The 19241-nt window shown below is 65.3% G+C and overlaps 2 protein-coding genes across 3 annotated transcripts; both read left to right on the top strand.

The window, feature by feature from the left end:
- Window positions 1-1520: 1520 nt before the first annotated feature.
- Window positions 1521-11815, top strand: POLD1 (DNA polymerase delta 1, catalytic subunit). Its single transcript, XM_084257726.1, has 26 exons — window positions 1521-1725; window positions 2001-2114; window positions 2592-2738; window positions 2822-2947; window positions 3043-3211; window positions 3291-3372; window positions 3451-3580; window positions 3836-4002; window positions 4195-4299; window positions 5080-5220; window positions 5304-5414; window positions 5542-5733; window positions 5835-5923; window positions 5994-6110; window positions 6250-6363; window positions 6627-6774; window positions 7895-7990; window positions 8071-8208; window positions 8886-9061; window positions 9408-9560; window positions 9687-9789; window positions 10369-10501; window positions 10710-10823; window positions 11063-11115; window positions 11196-11293; window positions 11704-11815. Exons 1-26 carry the CDS (start codon window positions 1524-1526, stop codon window positions 11807-11809), a joined length of 3324 nt encoding a protein of 1107 aa, XP_084113852.1. The 5' UTR covers window positions 1521-1523; the 3' UTR covers window positions 11810-11815.
- A 1673-nt stretch (window positions 11816-13488) lies between these two features.
- On the top strand, window positions 13489-17131 carry SPIB (Spi-B transcription factor; the record flags this gene model as incomplete). Of its 2 annotated transcripts, XM_084257834.1 has the most annotated exons (5): window positions 13489-13542; window positions 14739-14811; window positions 15074-15291; window positions 15432-15582; window positions 16833-17131. In XM_084257834.1, the coding sequence occupies 5 exons, from the start codon at window positions 13489-13491 to the stop codon at window positions 17129-17131; spliced, it is 795 nt and encodes a 264-aa protein (XP_084113960.1). The 2 variants fall into 2 exon arrangements, with proteins under 2 accessions (XP_084113960.1, XP_084113961.1); XM_084257835.1 differs by lacking the exons at window positions 13489-13542; window positions 15074-15291 and having other exon boundaries at window positions 14746-14811.
- Window positions 17132-19241: the final 2110 nt, after the last annotated feature.

A 19241-nucleotide genomic window follows, 5' to 3' on the forward strand; every position in this document is an offset into this window, starting at 1 on the left:
AGAGAGCTTCCTCTTTCCTTTATACAGCTGCATAATATTCCACAGACCCGAATAAATGTAATCTACTTAAACAAAAAATGTCCCCCAGAAGGACATTTAGGTGGTTTCCAGTCTTTTGTGATAGCAAACAATGGTGCCGGAAATAACCTCGTGAGGGCAGTTTCTCTGATGTGATAGTGTCTCTGCAGCAGAAACCCCTGGCAGTAGAATCGCGCCCTCTCCATCTTTTTCAGTCAAACAGTAACTCACCCCTAGTGGAAATGTGCAGGTCTTGTGAAGCAGACAGGTGTACACAGTCCATTTCCATCACCCCAGAAAGGTCGCTCGTGCCCCCTCCCGTACTAGTATCTCCCACCCCAGAAGCAGCCACTAGCCAAATTACTAGAACATGGCATAGCCGGCATTATACTATATGTGCTCTTTTTCTTTTTAATTGAGGCAAAATTGGCCATTTTAAATTGTATCATTCAGTGGCATTTGGTACGTTCACTGCATCGGGCAGCTAATACCTCTAGATCCAGAACATTAGTGTCACCCCAAAAGGGATCCCCATGCCTGTCAGCAGTCACTCGGCATTCCCCAGCATGGACTCTCTCTAGCTGAAGCAGGGCGGGGGCATAGTGTCTGCACTCACTCACCAGTGGTTTGTGACAATAAATAATATGGATGTAGGCTCTGCTGGGGAGGGGTGAGGTAGCCAGTGTGGCACTGTGTCCACGACTGGGGACCCCAGAGGAAGGCAATCAGGAGCTGTAGAGCCTTAAAGCATTCCAGAATAGAGTTGGGGGTTGCATTTGGCTTTTTATTTATTTATTTATTTGTTTGTTTATTTGTTTATTTATTTATTTATTTTTATAGAGGCATGCTTTATTTATTTAGTTAGTTTGTTTGTTTGTTTGTTTGTTTGTTTGTTTGTTTTTATACATGCACTGGGTACAGTCAGAAGCGCGGGAGGGTGAGAGAATTCACCAGAGCCAGAGCAGGGAGCAGAACAGGCAGAAGGACCGAAGTACACTGCTGAGGGGAGCAGCGGGCGGCAGGAGAGGTCTGCGCACCATGTGGGACCCTCCTCCGGTGGCCGGGGAGCAGCCGGGGATCGAACCGGCGCCGCAGAGGCCGCGGGCAGCTTCGCAACCCAGCGCTCAACCACTGCGCCACCGGGGAGGCCCGCATTTGGCTTTTAAGTGCCAGAGGAAGCCTCTGGTGTATTTTGAGTCGGGGGCACTTGGTCAGCTCTGTGTCTGGGACCCAACACAGTGACTGGCCTGCAGGAGGTGCCTCCCGGCTGATGGGCTGTGGCGACCTGGGCAGACAGGGTGGGGGGGAGCATGCAGGGCAGGAAACAAACGAGGGGATGGGGAGCATGTGAGGAAGGGGTGATGGGGAGGAGAGCAATCTGGGAGCCCTCAGTGTGGTGAACAGGCCCACAGTCACAGTCATGGTGGGTGCCCGGGAGACCATGGAGCAGTTTGGGGAGGGTCCCCTTGCTCAGAACCCTCTCCAACCCTGACTCACCCAGCAGGATGGACGGCAAGCGGCGGCCAGGCCCTGGGCCCGGGGTACCCCCCAAGCGGGCCCGTGGGAGCCTCTGGGATGATGATGACGGTCCGCCGCCATCGCAGTTCGAGGCGGAGCTGGCCTTGATGGAGGAGATGGAGGCGGAGCACAGGCTGCAGGAACAGGAGGAGGAGGAGCTGCAGCCTGCCCTGGAGGGGGCTGCAGACGGTGAGCCCCAGAGCCAGAACCCCTGCACCCCTCTCGTCATGCCTAGAGCTAACCTGTCACCCCCAGTTTGAGCTCCAAGGGCTGACCTTGAACCCGTGCAGATATCTGATGTCTGTGGCCTGCAGCTTCTATTTGACCTTGACCCCCGATTTCTCCTCAGCTTCCTCCATGAGCCAGGCCACCACCTCTGCCTGCCTTTCCTGCAAACCAGATGTCACCTGTGTCTGCAGGAGGAGCCATGACTCCATGTAGCCCCACTTCCCTTCTCCCCACAGGGCTGTTCTCCCCAACAGCCATCGATCCCCGCTGGCTTCGACCTTCCCCACCCGCCCTGGACCCCCTGACAGAACCCCTCATCTTCCAGCAGTTGGAGATCGACCATTATGTGGGTGAGTTTGGGGGTCAAAGGCTGAGACAGGACAACCCCTCTGGCTCTGTGGGGATGGGATGGACGTAAGCAGTTCCCACCCAGATGACCAGGGCTATGAGAGGGAGGGATGGGGTTGGGGGTGGCAAGGAGTCTGGCTAGGGCAAGGCAGGCATCTAAGAGGACTTCCTGGAGGAGGGGAACATTTTCCAATTAAGAGCCAGAGGCAGGAAGAGCTGGCTTCTTGCAGAGCGGAGAGAGGTGTGTTCTGACACCCATTCCTGTCCATCCGTCCATCTGGTCAGTCAGGAACAACCTGTCTGCACTGGCTTCTCAGGGGCTCCCCTTCACGAAGCAGAGGCAGGATAAAGAGGGCAGCAGTGAGGGGTCAGTGCACCGAGGAGTATGCCACAGGAGCTGCAGGGCTGTGCCCCAGTGCAAGACAGGCCTGGGGGGATAAACCTGGGAGGCAACCCTGTTTGACCCCAGGCCTCCCCAGGTACAGCTCGGCCCCTGCCTGGGGCGCCCCCATCGCCCTGCAACTCCGTGCCTGTGCTCCGAGCCTTCGGGGTCACGGACGATGGCGTCTCCGTTTGCTGTCACATCCACGGCTTCGCGCCCTACTTCTACACCCTGGCCCCGCCTGGTGAGTGGCCCCAATGCCCTTCCTTGCCCTGGCCACCTGGAGGCCCCCCAACCCGCAGCTCTGACCAGCCCTCCCATACTCAGGTTTCAGGCCTGAGCACCTGGCCGACTTGCAGCGCGAGCTGAACGCGGCCATCAGCCGGGACCAGCGCGGCGGGAAGGAGCTCTCGGGGCCCGCGGTGCTGGGCGTTTTGCTCTGCTCCCGGGAGAGTGAGTGGGACCCCGGGCTGGGCCGGGCGGGGGCGGGGGGCCTCTGCGTGAGCAGGGTGGGGCCAGCCTCCTCCGCCCGCCTCCTCGGCCTGCAGGCATGTTCGGGTACCACGGGCACGGCCCCTCCCCGTTCCTGCGCATCACGCTGGCGCTGCCCCGCCTGGTGGCCCCCGCCCGCCGCCTGCTGGAGCAGGGCATCCGCGTGGCCGGCCTGGGCACCCCCAGCTTCGCGCCCTATGAGGCAAACATCGACTTTGAGATCCGGTACTGCCTGCCCCCCCCTCACTTCTCCAGCCCCCAATCTCCCCTCCCCCGTGGGCCCGCTGACCCTCACCCCCTCCAGGTTCATGGTGGACACGGACATCGTCGGCTGCAACTGGCTGGAGCTCCCTGCGGGGAAGTACTTCCTGAGGCAGACTGAGAAGGTGCCGGCGAGGGCCCGGGGTGGGGTGGCGGGGAGCCGGGACCCCGCTGCAGCCGCCCAATGTGCCGGGTGCCCGCAGGCCACACTGTGTCAGCTGGAAGTGGACGTGTGGTGGTCAGATGTGATCAGTCACCCACCGGAAGGGCCGTGGCAGCGAATCGCACCCCTGCGGGTGCTCAGCTTCGACATTGAGTGCGCTGGCCGCAAAGGTCTGTCCCCCGGGGAGCTGAGATCCCAAGCCCCCGGGTGTTCCTGCAGGTCAAGGGGTGCGGAGTGGGGAGAACCTGGCAGCAAGAGCAAAGGTCCTGGGGCAGGATGACCCTGCCTTGCCTGTGAGGATGGGGGAGTGGAGCAGGATGGGGGAGTGTTGCCGGGGTCTGCAGGCCTGGGGGATTTGGGGGGTGCAGCCACCTGGAGGGATGAGCAGGAGTGAGGTCCCCTGTGACGCTGCCTCCCTTGCGCAGGCATCTTCCCCGAGCCCGAGAAGGACCCCGTGATCCAGATCTGCTCTCTGGGACTGCGCTGGGGTGAGCCGGAGCCCTTCCTGCGCCTGGCGCTCACCCTACAGCCTTGTGCCCCCATCCTGGGTGCCCAGGTGCAGAGCTACGAGCGGGAGGAGGAGCTGCTCCAGGTGACCCTTCCAGACCCCCCTTGTCCTCAGTACCCCACCCCAACCTCCATGTGCCTGCATGCACCCCGCTTTCCCCACCGGTGGGAGGGCTCTAGGGCCGCTCTCGTGGAATGTTCTGGCAGCAGCCATGGGGAGCTGAGGCTGGGGAGTGACCAGGGAGAGCACAGGGTGACCGAGTGCCCTCCCGACCAGGCCTGGTCCACCTTCATCCGCGCCATGGACCCCGACGTGATCACTGGCTACAACATCCAGAACTTCGACCTGCCCTACCTCATCTCCCGGGCCCAGACCCTCAAGGTGGGAGCGCAGGGGGGTGCTTGGGCCCGGGGTGCAGACGGCTACCCTGCCTCTCCTCCCCTCTCCCCCTGCAGCTCTGTCTCCTGGGGTGGCCCATCTTACTCAGTGCCAGCAGCTCCAGAGACCACCCCCAAAACCGTCCCTGCCCCGCTCCCAGTCCAGGAGGCTGCTGGGCCTTCTGCAGGGGCCGTGGAGGGCAGTGGTGGTGGGGTCTTGTGAATCCCGAGGGGTGGAAGGGAGCATGTGGGGGTGCTGAGACTGGTCTTCTAGGCTTTAAGGTGGGGCAGCAAGAACGAGGGCAAAGGAGACTTTCCTGAAGCATAAGGCAGAACCCCAAGCTCGGCGCTGGCCCAAGGAGTGGGGGGCACAGGAGCTGTGGGGCCCCTGTGACTCTGGAGGCTGGGAGCCTGCCACCAGGTGCTGAGGTTGGGCGCCTTGTGAAGCCTCGCTGTCCCTGGGCTTGTCGAGCTGTCCGCTTCCTTATGCCTTCCGTGCCGGCTGAGCTCAGCGTCGGTGTGGCTGGTCCCTCCTCGCTGAGCTCAGCATCACCCCCAAGCCCACTACTCCCCAGCTCGGTGCAGCCCAGCAGACACTGGGCACCCTGAGCGCCCCCATCTCCCCTCAGTCAGCCTACCCACCAGCCCCACAGAGTCTTCCTGCACCCAGATCTGCTGCCCCCAGGGCCTAGGAGGGGCGTCCTGGGGGAGTCTGGCCTCCCCTGCTGTGGGTCCCCCACCCCCCTCCTACAGGTCTCTGCACGGTCTCACACTGCACCCTCAGGTGGACAAGTTTCCCTTCCTGGGCCGCGTGTCCGGCCTCCGCTCCAACATCCGGGACTCGTCCTTCCAGTCCAAGCAGACGGGCCGGCGGGACAGCAAGGTGGTCAGCATGGTGGGCCGCGTGCAGATGGACATGCTGCAGGTAGGGGCCCACCGGGCCGGCTCTGCCCACCGCGCCAACCCCGCCTCCGGCCTGCGCCCACCACCCCCCGCCCTGTGCCCCAGGTGCTGCTGCGCGAGCACAAGCTGCGCTCCTACACGCTCAACGCCGTGAGCTTCCACTTCCTGGGCGAGCAGAAGGAGGACGTGCAGCACAGCATCATCACCGACCTGCAGGTGCCGCCACCCGCCCGTCCCGCCCCCACGCCCTGACCACCGGGCCCCGCGGGCCTCGGGAGCCGCCCTCACCCCTCTGCCTCCGACCTGGGCTGCCGCCCCGCCCTGACACCCCTGCCATCCCCAGAACGGCAACGAGCAGACGCGCCGCCGCCTGGCCGTGTACTGCCTCAAGGACGCCTTCCTGCCGCTGCGGCTGCTCGAGCGCCTCATGGTGCTGGTGAACGCCGTGGAGATGGCGCGCGTCACTGGCGTGCCCCTGGGCTACCTGCTCAGCCGCGGCCAGCAGGTCAAGGTCGTGTCCCAGCTGCTGCGGCAGGTCAGTGGCCACTGGTCCCCCTGCCCCATGCACGCAAGACCCTGTAGAGCGCCGCTTCCCTGACCGCCCTCTTCCGCCCACCCCCCCCCATCCGCCCCCAGGCCATGCGCGAGGGGCTGCTGATGCCTGTGGTGAAGACGGAGGGCAGCGAGGACTACACCGGAGCCACCGTCATCGAGCCCTTGAAAGGGTGAGGCCCGGAGCCTGGGGGGTTCGTCGGGCCCTCCACACACACCCTGACCCTCCCCCCTGCCCTGCAGATACTACGACGTCCCCATCGCCACACTGGACTTCTCCTCGCTGTACCCGTCCATCATGATGGCCCACAACCTGTGCTACACCACGCTCCTGCGGCCTGGGGCCGCCCAGAAGCTGGGGTACGGCGGTTTCCTCCAGCACCACCCAGGGGCTGGCCTCGGTGGGCTAGGGCTGGGGACCCAGTCGTGATGGGGGAGACGGGAGAGGTGGGGGCGCTGGAGGCCCGGCCCCGTGTCACCCTCTGCTCCCCTTCCCCAGCCTGACGGAGGATCAGTTCATCAAGACGCCCACGGGGGACAAGTTCGTGAAGGCGTCGGTGCGGAAGGGGCTGCTGCCCCAGATCCTAGAGAACCTGCTCAGCGCCCGGAAGAGGCGGGTCCTCAGCCCCTCAGAGCTCAGGCCGGCGAAGGCGCCTTCCCATCCTTTAGTCACCTCAGGCCAACCCCTGTGTGACTCAGAACAGGGCGCCCCCTCAGGCAGCTCCCACCCCTCTGCTGCCACCCCTTTGTGCAGTGTGCAGCATGCACGACGGGACAGAGCCTTTTCCAGAGAGACCCTGACCAGTGCCCAGGCATCTAGTCTCCCCCTGAGACCTAGGATGGCACCCGAGTGACCTCTGTCCCCCCACATTCCAGGGCCAAAGCTGAGCTGGCCAAGGAGACAGACCCCCTGCGGCGGCAGGTCCTGGACGGGCGGCAGCTGGCACTAAAAGTGAGCGCCAACTCGGTATACGGCTTCACCGGTGCCCAGGTGGGCAAGCTGCCGTGCCTGGAGATCTCACAGGTGGGTGCTCGGCCTCCGTGGCAGGCAGCTGGGGGCAGACCGGCCACCTCTGGCAGGGCCAAGGCCTGGACTCAGTCCTCTGCCCGTGAGCTGAGGGGACCTTGCAAAATCTCCCCAGCCATCCCCTTCCTCTGGGATTTGGCTCCCTCCAGCCATGGCGGGCTCCCTCCCACGAGGGCCTGGCTCTCAGGGCAGAAGGCTGGGAAGAATGGCCCTGGTGGGGATGCCTCATGGCAGTGAGGGATACACCCTCATAACCTCCTGCAGCTTGAGCGGGTCCCCCAAGACCACCCTGAGACCCAGTGATGCACTAGAAGGACTCAGAACTCACGGCATCACACACACGGTTGGGATTTATTACAGGGGAAGGACAGAGACTTAGGTCAGTTGGGGGGCCAGGCCTGGGTGTCCCCTCGTCCCTCCCTGTGGAGGCGCAGACGGGGCTTTCCTCTCCCAGCAGCAACATCGCTAGGGAGGCTCACCCAGCTGGGGTGCTGGGGTTTGGGGAAGGGTCCTTCATGAGGCGGAGATCCCAAGTCACAGACTGACCTTGGCTGCTCAGGCTCAGGGCCGCCATGAGTCACGGTCGATGCAGGTCCTGGGGTCCAGGCACTGGTGCGAAGACACTCGTCAGGCACAGGATGCTTGTTGCCGGGCAGGCCCCTTCCCGGCCTTCTGGGTCCGGGCCCCGCCAGCTGCCTGGGCAGAAAACAGTGTCTGGGTATCAGGCTCAGCCCCTAGGCAGAGAGTAGGGGTTGGGGGGCGGTTGGGCTGCCCCAGCCTGGTCTCAGCCTGTCTCCACCACCCCCTCTGCCTCTCCATTCTGTTCCTCTCTTCTCTGCTGTTTCTCTCAAGCTTAAGGGGACGGGGTGGGATGACTGAGGCCTTCTGGAAGTAGGGGAGCAAGATGGCAGCATAGAAGGCGGGGAGCAGAGGAGTCAGGTTAGACCCAAATAAATCAGCCATGACACTGAAAGTCAGATTTCTGACCCTTCCGAACAACCAAGCCAGGGGCACGCTGCCCCCACCCCCCATCCCTGAGGGGCAGCCTCCGCCCCTCCGGCAGGCTGGGGACGCAGCCCCGGGGGTGCGGCCAGCCCACTGTGGAGTCTCCCCACAGAGCGTGACTGGCTTCGGACGCCAGATGATCGAGCAGACAAAGCAGCTGGTGGAGGCCAAGTACACCATAGAGAAAGGCTACAGCTCGGACGCCAAGGTCTGGGGGCTGCCGCCACCGCTGGATGGGGGGTACTGGTGGGGAGCCCCCAGCTTCCCGCTCACACACGCACCTCCCAGGTGGTGTATGGAGACACCGACTCTGTCATGTGCCGATTTGGAGTCACCTCTGTGGCCGAGGCCATGGCCCTGGGGCGGGAGGCCGCGGACTGGGTGTCAGGCCACTTCCCCGCCCCCATCCGGCTGGAGTTCGAGAAGGTGAGTGAGGCCTTGCTCATGCCTGGGCCTGCAGCGGGTGGCTGTGGCCTCTGCTCCGCCGGTGTCCGCAGAGTTTAAGGATGCACCTAGGTGGGGTTCCCACATCTGGGGTACCCCGGTGTTGCCCAGGGTCTCTCCATTTTGGGGTACCCTGAACTGTCTCCCAGTTCTCGTCAGGCTCATAAGCCCCCGTTTCAAGGGGTTTTGCTGCCCGAATCCTCCTGAGTCTGGGGACCCGGCTTTGGAGCCCGGGGCTCTGTTCCTTGAAAACCCTGTCAGCCTCTGAGCGCTGCTGGCCTGGGGTTTCCTAGGGGCCTTGACAGGACAGTGTCCTGGATTGGGTGCCATCATCCGGGCCTCCCGTACCATATTTTATCCCAAGCTCAAGCTTGGGGCAGGCAGGGGCAGGGGGGGTATGCCAGTTCTCAGGCTTGGGCCTCCCATTTTCAAGACATCCTGCCACAGGGCTCACGCAGGGCCTGTCTCCTCTCAGGGGGTACAGGAACGCCTCAGGCGTCGCCAGGCTTGGGCCTTAGGGTCTCAGGGGTCCTCTCCTCAAGCGTTGGGATTCTGTGTCATGGGGGCCAACCCGGTGTCCTCAATTTCTGGGAGTGGTCTCGAGATTGGGGACCAGCCCCCACAGTCACAGGGTTCTCTGCCTTGGGTCCCCCGCCCAGGTCTACTTCCCTTACCTGCTCATCAGCAAGAAGCGCTATGCCGGCCTGCTCTTCTCCTCCCGGCCGGACACCCACGACCGCATGGACTGCAAGGGCCTGGAGGCCGTGCGCAGGGACAACTGCCCCCTAGTGGCCAATCTGGTCACTGCCTCCTTGCGCCGCCTGCTAATTGACAGGTGAGCTGGACCCTCCTCCCCAGACAGTCCAGGCCCCCAACCTCCTTCCTCAGAGCCAGGAGTCCAGTTCCCCAGTCAGGCCGGGGGCTCAGGCCCAGCGCCCCCGCCCTTGGAGACGCAGGTGTCCGACCAGCTCTTCCTCCCGCAGCGGAGCGCTGCCGAGTGGGGTTGGGCAGCTGTGGGCCCAGGCCCCGCCTCTGCCACAGCCTGAGGCTGGGCAGGCCCCTCCCCATCCCCGGCCTCCTGCCCCAGCCCCCACCTGGTCGCCCCCCAGCCTCAGAGGCCGGTGGGCAAGTCAGCCTGGCCCCGGCGCCCCGGGGTGACGCCCACCCTGCGGCCCCCGCAGAGACCCGGATGGCGCCGTGGCGCATGCGCAGGAAGTCATCTCGGACCTGCTGTGCAACCGCATCGACATCTCGCAGCTGGTCATCACCAAGGAGCTGACCCGCGCGGCCGCCGACTACGCCGGCAAGCAGGCCCACGTGGAGCTGGCCGAGAGGTGGCCGGTGCGGGCGGGAGGGGGGCTGTCCAGAAATAGCCGCTCCTGCCAGCTGGGCCGCCACTTCCTGTGCCCCGCCCCCGCCGCCCCACCTGCCTCACCCCGCCGCCCCCCGTCTCCCCGCAGGATGAGGAAGCGGGACCCCGGGAGCGCCCCCAGCCTGGGTGACCGCGTCCCCTACGTGATCATCAGTGCCGCCAAGGGCGTGGCCGCCTACATGAAGTCCGAGGTCAGGCCCACCTGGCTGCCCGCGCCCGCCCAGCTCTCCCCGACTCTCACTTCTGCTTTCCAGGCCGGGTGGGGAGGGTGTTTCCCTCCGGGGCCCCAGGGGGGCGAGAACCGCCCCCAACACACCCCTGGGAGTCGTCTCGCTCCCAGGCCTCCCAGCGCCCTCTGGAGGGCCCGTTACTGGGACTCCTCCCTGCCCCTGCAGAGGCCGGGCCTCCCCGTGCAGCCCGCTCGCCTGTCCCCCGCCGCCGTCTCCTGGGCCCCAGGTTCCCCTGAAGTCACACCCCCGCTGCTGCCCAGGCAGCCAGTGAGCTGAGCCCCGTCTCTCCCACAGCCCCGGCCCTTGCTTGCTCTCCTCCCGCCATCCTGCTGACCTCACGGCCCGTCGTGAACTCTGACCCTTCCTTGGCAACCCCACAGCCCCCAACTGTGGACCCCAGTGGGTCACAGACCCCATGCCCCGCCCTCTGATTCTATGCTAGACCCGTGGCCCAGGCCAAACCCTGCAGGGCCCTGCCCCCCATGTGGGGCTGAGCCCCTTGGCTGCGGGTGTTGGCCACACCCCACCCCTCTGCCGCAGGACCCCCTGTTCGTGCTGGAGCACAGCCTGCCCATCGACACGCAGTACTACCTGGAGCAGCAGCTGGCCAAGCCGCTGCTGCGCATCTTTGAGCCCATCCTGGGCGAGGGCCGCGCGGAAGCCGTGCTGCTACGTACGGGGGTGCTGGGGAGGGCTCCTGGGCCGGGCGCTGGGGGAGGGTCACAGGGGGCGCTGCCTAGTCATGGGGTACACCGGTGCGGTGGAAGGGCACAGGGGGCACTGTCCAGGCATGAGGTACATAGAGGTGCTCGGGCGGGGCCCCCAGGATAGGAGTGCCCCTGGACAGGATGGCACTGACCCCCCCCACTCCCGGCCCGCAGGCGGGGACCACACACGCTGCAAGACGGTGCTCACTGGCAAGGTGGGCGGCCTGCTGGCTTTTGCCAAGCGCCGCAGCTGCTGCATCGGCTGCCGCACCGTCCTCAGCCACCAGGGTGAGCCTGGGCCCCGCCACCCCGCCAGCCACCCCCGAGTGGGGCTCCTGCCCCGAGGCAGCCCCACCGAGGGTCCCGGGCCCCCCGCCCCGGGGGTTCCCCGGGGAGTTTTCCCCGCACACTTGCTCCCTTGTTCTCCGGCCCGCAGGGACTTTCAGAAGGCGGGCTGGGCAGCGGGCGGGGAAGGGGCAGGGGTGGGGTGGCCTGGCTCGGCCCCAGCTCCCCGTGCTGACCCCCAGGAGCCGTGTGCAAGTTCTGCCAGCCCCGGGAGTCGGAGCTGTACCAGAAGGAGGTGAGGCCCCGGGGCCGGGGGGTTGGGGGGAAGGAGGGTCAGGGCTGGGCCAGGTGCTCAGCCCGGTCCCGCTGTCCCAGGTGTCACACTTGAATGCCCTGGAGGAGCGCTTCTCGCGCCTCTGGACCCAGTGCCAGCGCTGCCAGGGCAGCCTGCACGAGGACGTCATCTGCACCAGGTGCCTCTCCTCCCGCCCCGCCTGCCCTCCGGCCCCTGGCCCGAGGCCAAAGCCTAGCTCCGGGCCACCCCACGTCCTCTGTGGGCTGCTGAATGAATTGGGGGGCACCCGTTGTCCGCACACACACATATGCCCGCAGTCCTGGCCCCCTCCCCCAGGGCGTGCCGGGCTTTCCCCAGGGAACAGGTGGGCGGGGCGGGTTCCCACGCCGGGTGACAGGTGATATACGGCCCTGCGCCGCGGCAGCACCCGCTGTTATCGGCTCCCCCGTGCCCGCTGAGCAAACAGCCCGCCTTGGGAGGGGTGGGTGGGCGGCGGGCAGGGGCCAAAGTCCTGGGAACGGCCCCCACCCCATCATGGGCGGGCAGGGGACGTGGGGACGGCCCTGACCCCCACCTGCCCCCCCGCAGCCGCGACTGCCCCATCTTCTACATGCGCAAGAAGGTGCGCAAGGACCTGGAGGACCAGGAGAAGCTGCTGCGCCGCTTCGGTCCCCCTGGCCCCGAGGCCTGGTGACCCCAGCCCCCCCAGAGCAGCGGCCCCGAGGGCAGGCAGGGATGGCTATGAATAAAGTTCAGACCTTTTGCTACCTGGCGTTTTGTGGTCTCTGGGGGGACAAGGCTGCTGCCCAGTTGTGGGCCGTGGGGTCACCTCCACACACCTGACCTCGGCACCCTCCCTGCAGGGCCGGGCTCCCTGGTCTGTCTACACAGAGGCCGGCCCGCCTCAGTCTCCCGGGCCCTCCGGGGGGCGCCTCAGGCCGGCTCCTGCCTCCCTGCCTTACCGGGGCTGCCCCACCTCCCGGGTGCCCACCTGTTTCCTCCAGGCCTGGGGCAGCCCCTCCCTGGCACCCCAAGGGGGGCCCCCTCCTAGTCACACCCACGATGTTTCCACCTGGGGTCCTCACCCCCCTCAGGCCTGGTTTTCTTCAGGGCCCCCCCCCCAGTCCACGAGAGCCCTGGGGACCCTTGTGTCAAGTCCGCCCTCCAGCTCCAGCACCCGCTCCTCCCTGGGTATGGGCCCCCACATCCCACTTACCCCCCTTCACTAACCACGGGACTCCTTCAGCCCTCCTTTACTCTTTCAGAGTGCCCCCCAAATCCAGCTCCTCTCCCATGTCCATCCCTCAGTGAGACCCCCCACCCCTGACCATGGGGATCCCCAAATCCATTTGGCCCCTGGACCCGCCCTCCCTGCCACGTGACCAAGGGGTTGTGCAATCCAGCCCCCTGCCCTGACCCCCTCCCCGAGGGGATTTTTGAGGAGGGCCCAGTCCGCTGCCTGCACCCCTGCCCCCCCCACCAGGGGGCCGGGCCAAGGTATAAATAGGGCTGGTGGCTGCAGCTGTGGCCAGCCCAGCCTAGCCGTCGGCACCACCATGCTCGCCCTGGAGGCTGCACAGTAAGTGGGGCCCCTCAGTGGCCTGGGGACCCCCACCCCCCCACAGCTCCTCTGCCCACCGCCCCCACAGGCTGGGGGGCGCCCGCGGCCCACCCAGGAGGCCCTGGCAGGCAGGCGGGAGGGGCGGCTACCTGCTTCCTCCAGGAACCCTGCTCTTCCCACCTGGCATTCCGCCCTCCATCCCATCCTGGGCTCCCCGGCAGGCGCTCGCTGGGCCCCCTGGGCGTGCCCCGACAGCTGGCTCTCCACCCGCCAGTTTCGCTGCATCTTACACTCAGCCCGCTCACCCCGCGGCTCCCCACTCCTGCCACCTCTTTTTTGGCTTCTAGGTCACTGTCGTCTGCCTCTCGCTGCTGCCCCGAGTCTGTGTCTGTCCCCCTCTGCCCCCCTTCCCCCGTCCTGTCTCTTCCCCACCCCATCCGTCTCTATCCCGGGACTCAGCGAGGACTCCTGTACCCCCTGCTCGCCTCTGGCCTTCCTAGGGGACCCGCTGCACCCACAGGCTAATGGAGGCCCTCCCTGCCCCCACTGCCCGCCCCGCTGCGCCCACACCTCCTCCCTGGGGACTTTCTCTCCCTCACTTTCCCTGCCCCCCAAGCCCTGGTCTATGCAAATCCCGGGGGAGGGGGGACATTTGCCTGGCCCCGACCCCTCACTTCCTGTCCCAGTGGGGGAGTGCGGTGGGGCTGGTCTCACACACGGACACACAGCTGCGGTGGTCACAGCTGCAGCCGCCTCCCCCGGGCGCCCCCAGCGGCCCCCAACCACTCGCTCAGGTGGCGGCGGCACCTGACATGCCCCTGTGCCTCTCCCCCTGCAGGCTGGACGGGCCGCACTTCAGCTGCCTGGTAAGTCGGGGTCCTAGGGGCCAGAAACGGGTACAGGGACCCCTGGGGCCTCCCTGCCTCAGTTTCTCCCTCTCTGCCCTGTCACTTTCTCCAACGCGCCCCTCCCCCGACCTCATCCCCGCTCCATCGCCCGGGTTTCTTCTCTCATTAGCTGGTTCCCTCCCTCAGGCTCTGCGTTCACTTCCTGCACTGAGAGGGCTGGGGGGTTCTGCTGACTTGTCCCTCCTGCATCCGTCCCACATGCAGTCAAGCTGTGGGTCCCACACCCCATTTCTGCTTCATGTTTGCGAAATATTAGCTGCAGATCTCAGACACGGAATGCGTATGCCCCAGGCTGGACACCCCCAGCGTCACTCAGGTGCTTGAAGGACACCCCCACGGATGCCCCCCCACGCGCCCCTCCAAATGGGGCCCCTCCTGCTGTTCTGTTGTGCTGTGCTTGCTCACAAGGCAGCAGTGGGACTCCGACCACCGGGTGCGCCCGCCTGAGCCAGGCACCCCGGTCCCAGACAACGGGCATCCCCACGCCCTCTGGAAGCTGCCTCCTGCCCCTTCCCAGCCACACCTGCCCGCGGCTGGCGAGGCGCTTTTGCCTCCATGTATACATTTTCGTCCCCCAGGCCCCCCAAGTCTCCTTCCCGCGGGCGCTGGTTGCCTTCCTGCCTGGGGCTCCTCACAGGGCAACTCTGACTGTTCTGGAATAAGGCTATTTGGGGGTTTGGCCAAGGGAGAGGGGGAGAGAGGCTGCAGGGGAGGAGCCTCTGGCCTGGGCACCCTCTGGGGGCCAATGGAAGCAAGATGGAGGCCGATAAAGACGCCCCGAGACTGCCTCTCAGGATGCTCCCAGCCCTCTCACCCCGCGCCCAGGGCAGGCCAGGCTGGGGTTCTCCATGGGGCGCTGTGACCCGCGAGGGTGTGCCCCACGGTGCTGGGGTCCCCTGCAGTCTGGGCGCTCGCTGCAGCAGCCCCCTCCCCGCCCCAGCTCTGTCCCCGTGCACACCCACCCGCGCCCACCCGCGTCGTGTTTGCCAGTCCCTGTCTCTCTCTCTGCCCCCGTCGTGCCCTCTCTGTCTTTCTCTCACCGTCTGTGTCTTTTAGCTCCTGCATCCACCTCTTTCTCTCCCTCACTGCTCTCCCCGCGCCCTCTCAGAGGCCCCTGCAGCCAGATGACCTCTCCCCCCAACCCCTCCCACCAGTACCCAGATGGAGTCTTCTATGATCTGGACAGCTGCAAGCACCCCGGCTACCCCGACTCCGAGGGGGCTCCCGGTGAGTGATCCTGCCCCGCCCCCCCACTTGGGCCCATTTCACAGCTGGGGGAGCCGAGGCCCAGAGCAGGCTGTCCCTCGCACAGCAGGATGGGGGAGCACAGGCCTCCTCCCCTCCCCCTTCCCCACACCCCGCTTTCCCATGCAAATCCTGGGGTCAGAGATTTGCACGCCCCACAATGGCCCTCTGTGCCCAGGCTGCAGGCTGCAGGGGGAAGGGGCGGCCAGCCCGCCTGGGCTCCTGACTCAGTGCCCCTCCCCAGACTCCCTGTGGGGCTGGACCGACGCCCCGCCCGTGCCCGCCGCCTCCTATGAAGCCTTCGACCCGTCCGCCGCCGTTCCCTTCGGCCACCCCCAGGGCATCCAGCTCTGTTACGGACCCTCCACCTACAGTGCTGCGGGGAGTCTTGACCCCATCCCCAGCCTAGAGGCCCCAGGGCCCGGCTTCCCAGCGTACCCCACTGAAGACTTCGCCAGCCAGGTGAGGGGCGGGGCCCCAGTCCTGGTCCTGTCAGGAGACCAGAGCCTAGTCCAGAGCGCAGGCTGCAAACAGGGCAGGAGGCGGCAGCAGGGGGGGCAGAGAAAGGGGCCCGGATCACAGGTGACCTTGACCTTCCACAGACCCTGGGCCCCCCCACCTATGCTCCGTACCCCAGCCCCGTGCTCTCTGAGGAGGAGGATCTTCTGCTGGACAGTCCTGCCCTGGAGGTCTCGGACAGCGAGTCAGATGAGGCCCTCACGGCTGGTCCCGAGGGGAGGGGATCTGAGGCAGGTATGTGGGGCTGGGGAGAACCCCAAGTGGAGCTACCGCTTCCCAAGCACCTACTGCATACCCAGGGCCAACCGCAGTTCTCAGGACTGCCACCTGCTGGCTGTGCGACCTGGGGCAAGTGCCTCTGCCTCTGCGCGCTGTGGTTTCCTGTCTGTGCAAAGAGAACCACAGTGATGTCTGCCCTCCTGGGGCTCCTGGGGCATGGGGGAGGTAAGAGGACACAGGTTTCCCCCATTATCTGAAAGCATGATGTGGTGGATTACTTTGCCAGGTCCAGGAATGCTACTGCCTTCCATGTTTATGGAAAAAGTTGTGAACAATCCCCCACCCCAAAAGGGACGCCCCCTAATCATACCAAATAGGCCCGTGCCACTTTAAGACGGCGAGGGAGACCCGTGTACACACGATGGGCTTCCGGGCACAGGGTGCGCACTGTCATCATCCACCCCACAGCAACACACACCAGCCCCGTATCCACTCCCCCCGGCTTCCACCTGTACCCCTGTGCTCAACCCCGGGCAGTGGGGCTTGTCAGTGACTTTTCCTATCTGGCCTCGGTTTCCCTTCTTTAAAAAGGGCGTCATTTTCACCATCCCCCCCTTGTGGGGTTAAGATGACCATGGAATGAGCTCACAGCTGTGAAGCTCCCGAGGCAGCCCCTGACACGGAGCCTCACCAAGGTTTGTAAAAATACAACACACGCACGCTGGCCTCCTTCACAGTCCAGAGGTGAAGTCAGCACCCCGCGGTCACACAGCTGGCAACCGGCAGAGTGCGTTTCTTGACACCCTCCCCAGGCTCCGTGGGGGCCCTGGCTGCTTGGAGGAGCCCAAGAGTCAGACCCACTGACCTCTCCCCGACGCCAGCCCTCCTGGGACGGAGGCTGGAAGGCCCGGGGCTGGAGAAACTGGCCAGGTGCTCTGAACCCCCTCTGGGGTCCTCTCCAGCAGTCAGTCTCTGTAAGAAGCCTCTGAGGGGCCCCACTCAGATTCTCCCCCGCATGGGCATGAACTGCTGTGCGGGGCACAGAGCAGAGCACAGGTCAGGCGCCCATCCTGGAAAAGAAAGCAGGGAAGAGGGTTGGGGCTTCTGGGGCCACCGCCGCAGGGGCTGGGGGGGATTTGCCCCGATTTCGGGGCCAGACTGAGCCAGGTGGGTGTATCCAACTGCACCCGGCTCGGCTCTCGCGGCGCCCTGGCTCCTCGCGGGGCTGGGGGGGGGTGGCCGCTGACGCGCCCCATCCCCCGCAGGGGCCCGCAAGAAGCTGCGCCTGTACCAGTTCCTGCTGGGGCTGCTGACGCGCGGGGACATGCGCGAGTGCGTGTGGTGGGTGGAGCCGGGCGCCGGGGTCTTCCAGTTCTCGTCCAAGCACAAGGAGCTCCTGGCGCGGCGCTGGGGCCAGCAGAAGGGCAACCGCAAGCGCATGACCTACCAGAAGCTGGCGCGCGCGCTGCGCAACTACGCCAAGACCGGCGAGATCCGCAAGGTGAAGCGCAAGCTCACCTACCAGTTCGACAGCGCGCTGCTGCCCGCCGCCCGCCGGGCCTGACCCAGGGCGGGGCGCGCGGGGCTCCGCGCCCGCGCCGGCCGCGCCCCCACGCCCTCGGTCAGAGGACCCGGGGAGCCCCACCACGTGGGGGAGGGGCGCCCCCATGATCCCTAAGCCCTGTCTGGGGCTCTCTGGGACCCCCAGGCGGGTCTGGGCCGGGCCCCTCTGGGATCTCCTCGCATGTCCAGGATCCCCCGGATCCCCCTGTCGTGGGCCAGGGGACCCACCCACAGACTGCTACCCGGCGCCTGTCTAAAGCGTGGCGGGGCAGGGCTTCCAGAACCCCGAGAGCTTCTCTGGGATCTCCTTGTGATGTCTGAGATACCCCAACCAGGCCCGGGACCTCTCTGCAATTCCTCCCTCTCATCTGGGGGAGCCCACAGGTCATCTCAACAGGATGGGGGGAGGTGCTGCCAGCAACCCCAAGTCCTGTACAGTCTTGGGTCCCTTCCGTCAAATCTGAGCTCTCCTAGTTATGTCTGCCTCCCCCAACCCCTTATCATGTCTCAGATGTCCGCATCCATCTGTGACTTCCTTGTCCTATCTATTCCCCAGCCCCTTGTCATTTTTGAGATGACCCCCCCCAATTCTGCAGGACCAGCTTGCTGTCACTTTGTCGTGTCTGGATACTCCAATCACACCTAGGACCCCTCTGGGATCCTTTTGTCGTGTCTCAAAATCACCCCTATCAGATAGGGGGCGATCTCAGCGAGCCTTATCATATCTGGCTCCCTCTGAGACCCCACAGCAGCCCGCAGTCCTGGAGAAACACTCCCTCTCCTGAGGTCTCTTCCAGGTTGTGGGGTGGGGGAAGGACAGGGAATGGTTCTGGCCACACAGCTGGCTCCTGGGTGATCTTGGTAGCCCTCCCCTGACCTTTCTAACTGGTGACCGCCCAGTGAGAGGTGGTTCACACCTCCTGGGGTAAATCAGGCCCTGGTGTGTTTGCTTTATCTGACTGTACTGGTTCCTTTGGACCGGGATCCGGATCTGAGTTAACAGCTGGCATTTCAAAAGAGGGAGACTTTGCACAATGCAGCAAGGATGGGCCAGCTTTGGGGTGTGGAGAGGCTGGAGTAAGGCATCCACTCTCCACTCTGCCCAGTGCCCGCTACCCCTGCCTGTCACACCCCCGTGGCTTCTCTCACTTCCAGCCCCTGTCAGTTGCCCACTTGTCCCCCAACTTTAGGGTTTTGCCCCAACTTCAGCTGGAGGTGAAGCCTGAATGGACTGGGAGGCTTGTGGGAGGGGGCATCCGAAGCCGCCGGAGTCCCAGGTCCTTCAGCCTGGGTGGCTGGGATCTAGGGTGAAAGACTAGTTTGTCCCTTCTGTGAAAGGGGAGAGGAGGAAGATCACAAAATCTCTTTGGACGTTCGCCGCATCTCCTGAAATCTACCCCCCCCCCCCCTGGTGGCTGGGAGGAGGGAGAAGAGGGAGCTCCAAGCACCGGGAGAAGGAAGAGGTCCTCGTGGGGGACACAGCCAGCGACGACTTCACAGCCCGGGCTGCCTGCCTTCTAGGGACAGACCCCCCCAGGGTGAGGGCAGGGTAGGAGGCACGAAGAAGGGACGGAAGGTCCCCTCAGGACCTCCTCTTGCAAACACACCTTTTGCAGAAATTATAATCACCCATGTGTGGAATAAAATAAACAAATCAAGGTAAACACACCTCCTAAGACCCTCTGTGGGGGCGGGGTGCTGCCGTGCCCCGGGGGGCTGCTGGTCCTCAGAGACACAAGGGCGCGGAGGGCAAGACGGGAGGCGATGAGGCCGGCGGGCCCGCGCCTTGAAGGCCGTGCACAGCGGCTTGGGACGCGTGCACGGGCGGTTCGGTCCAATTCTGATCTCCCTGACCACCGGCATTCTTCTCCCCCCTCCCCCCCTCTCTCCTTCCGGTCTGCGCCCTTGTCCCCCTCTCTCCGGATACAGCCCTGGGGCTGCCAGGGCGGGTGGGGCGCCCCGCTGTCACCCCGGCCACCCGGGGCTCGCGGGCTGGCGTGCGAGTGCACCTGGCAACTCGTGACGTCCCACAGACGCTGCCTCCGGGTTGGTTGGGCGCTCCCGGGGGGCGGGCGCGATTCCGGCTCCTAGGGGGTTTTGGAAAAGAGGGG

The sequence above is a fragment of the Talpa europaea genome (genome assembly GCF_964194135.1).
Source record: "Talpa europaea genome assembly, chromosome: 16".
NCBI lineage: Eukaryota > Metazoa > Chordata > Mammalia > Eulipotyphla > Talpidae > Talpa > Talpa europaea.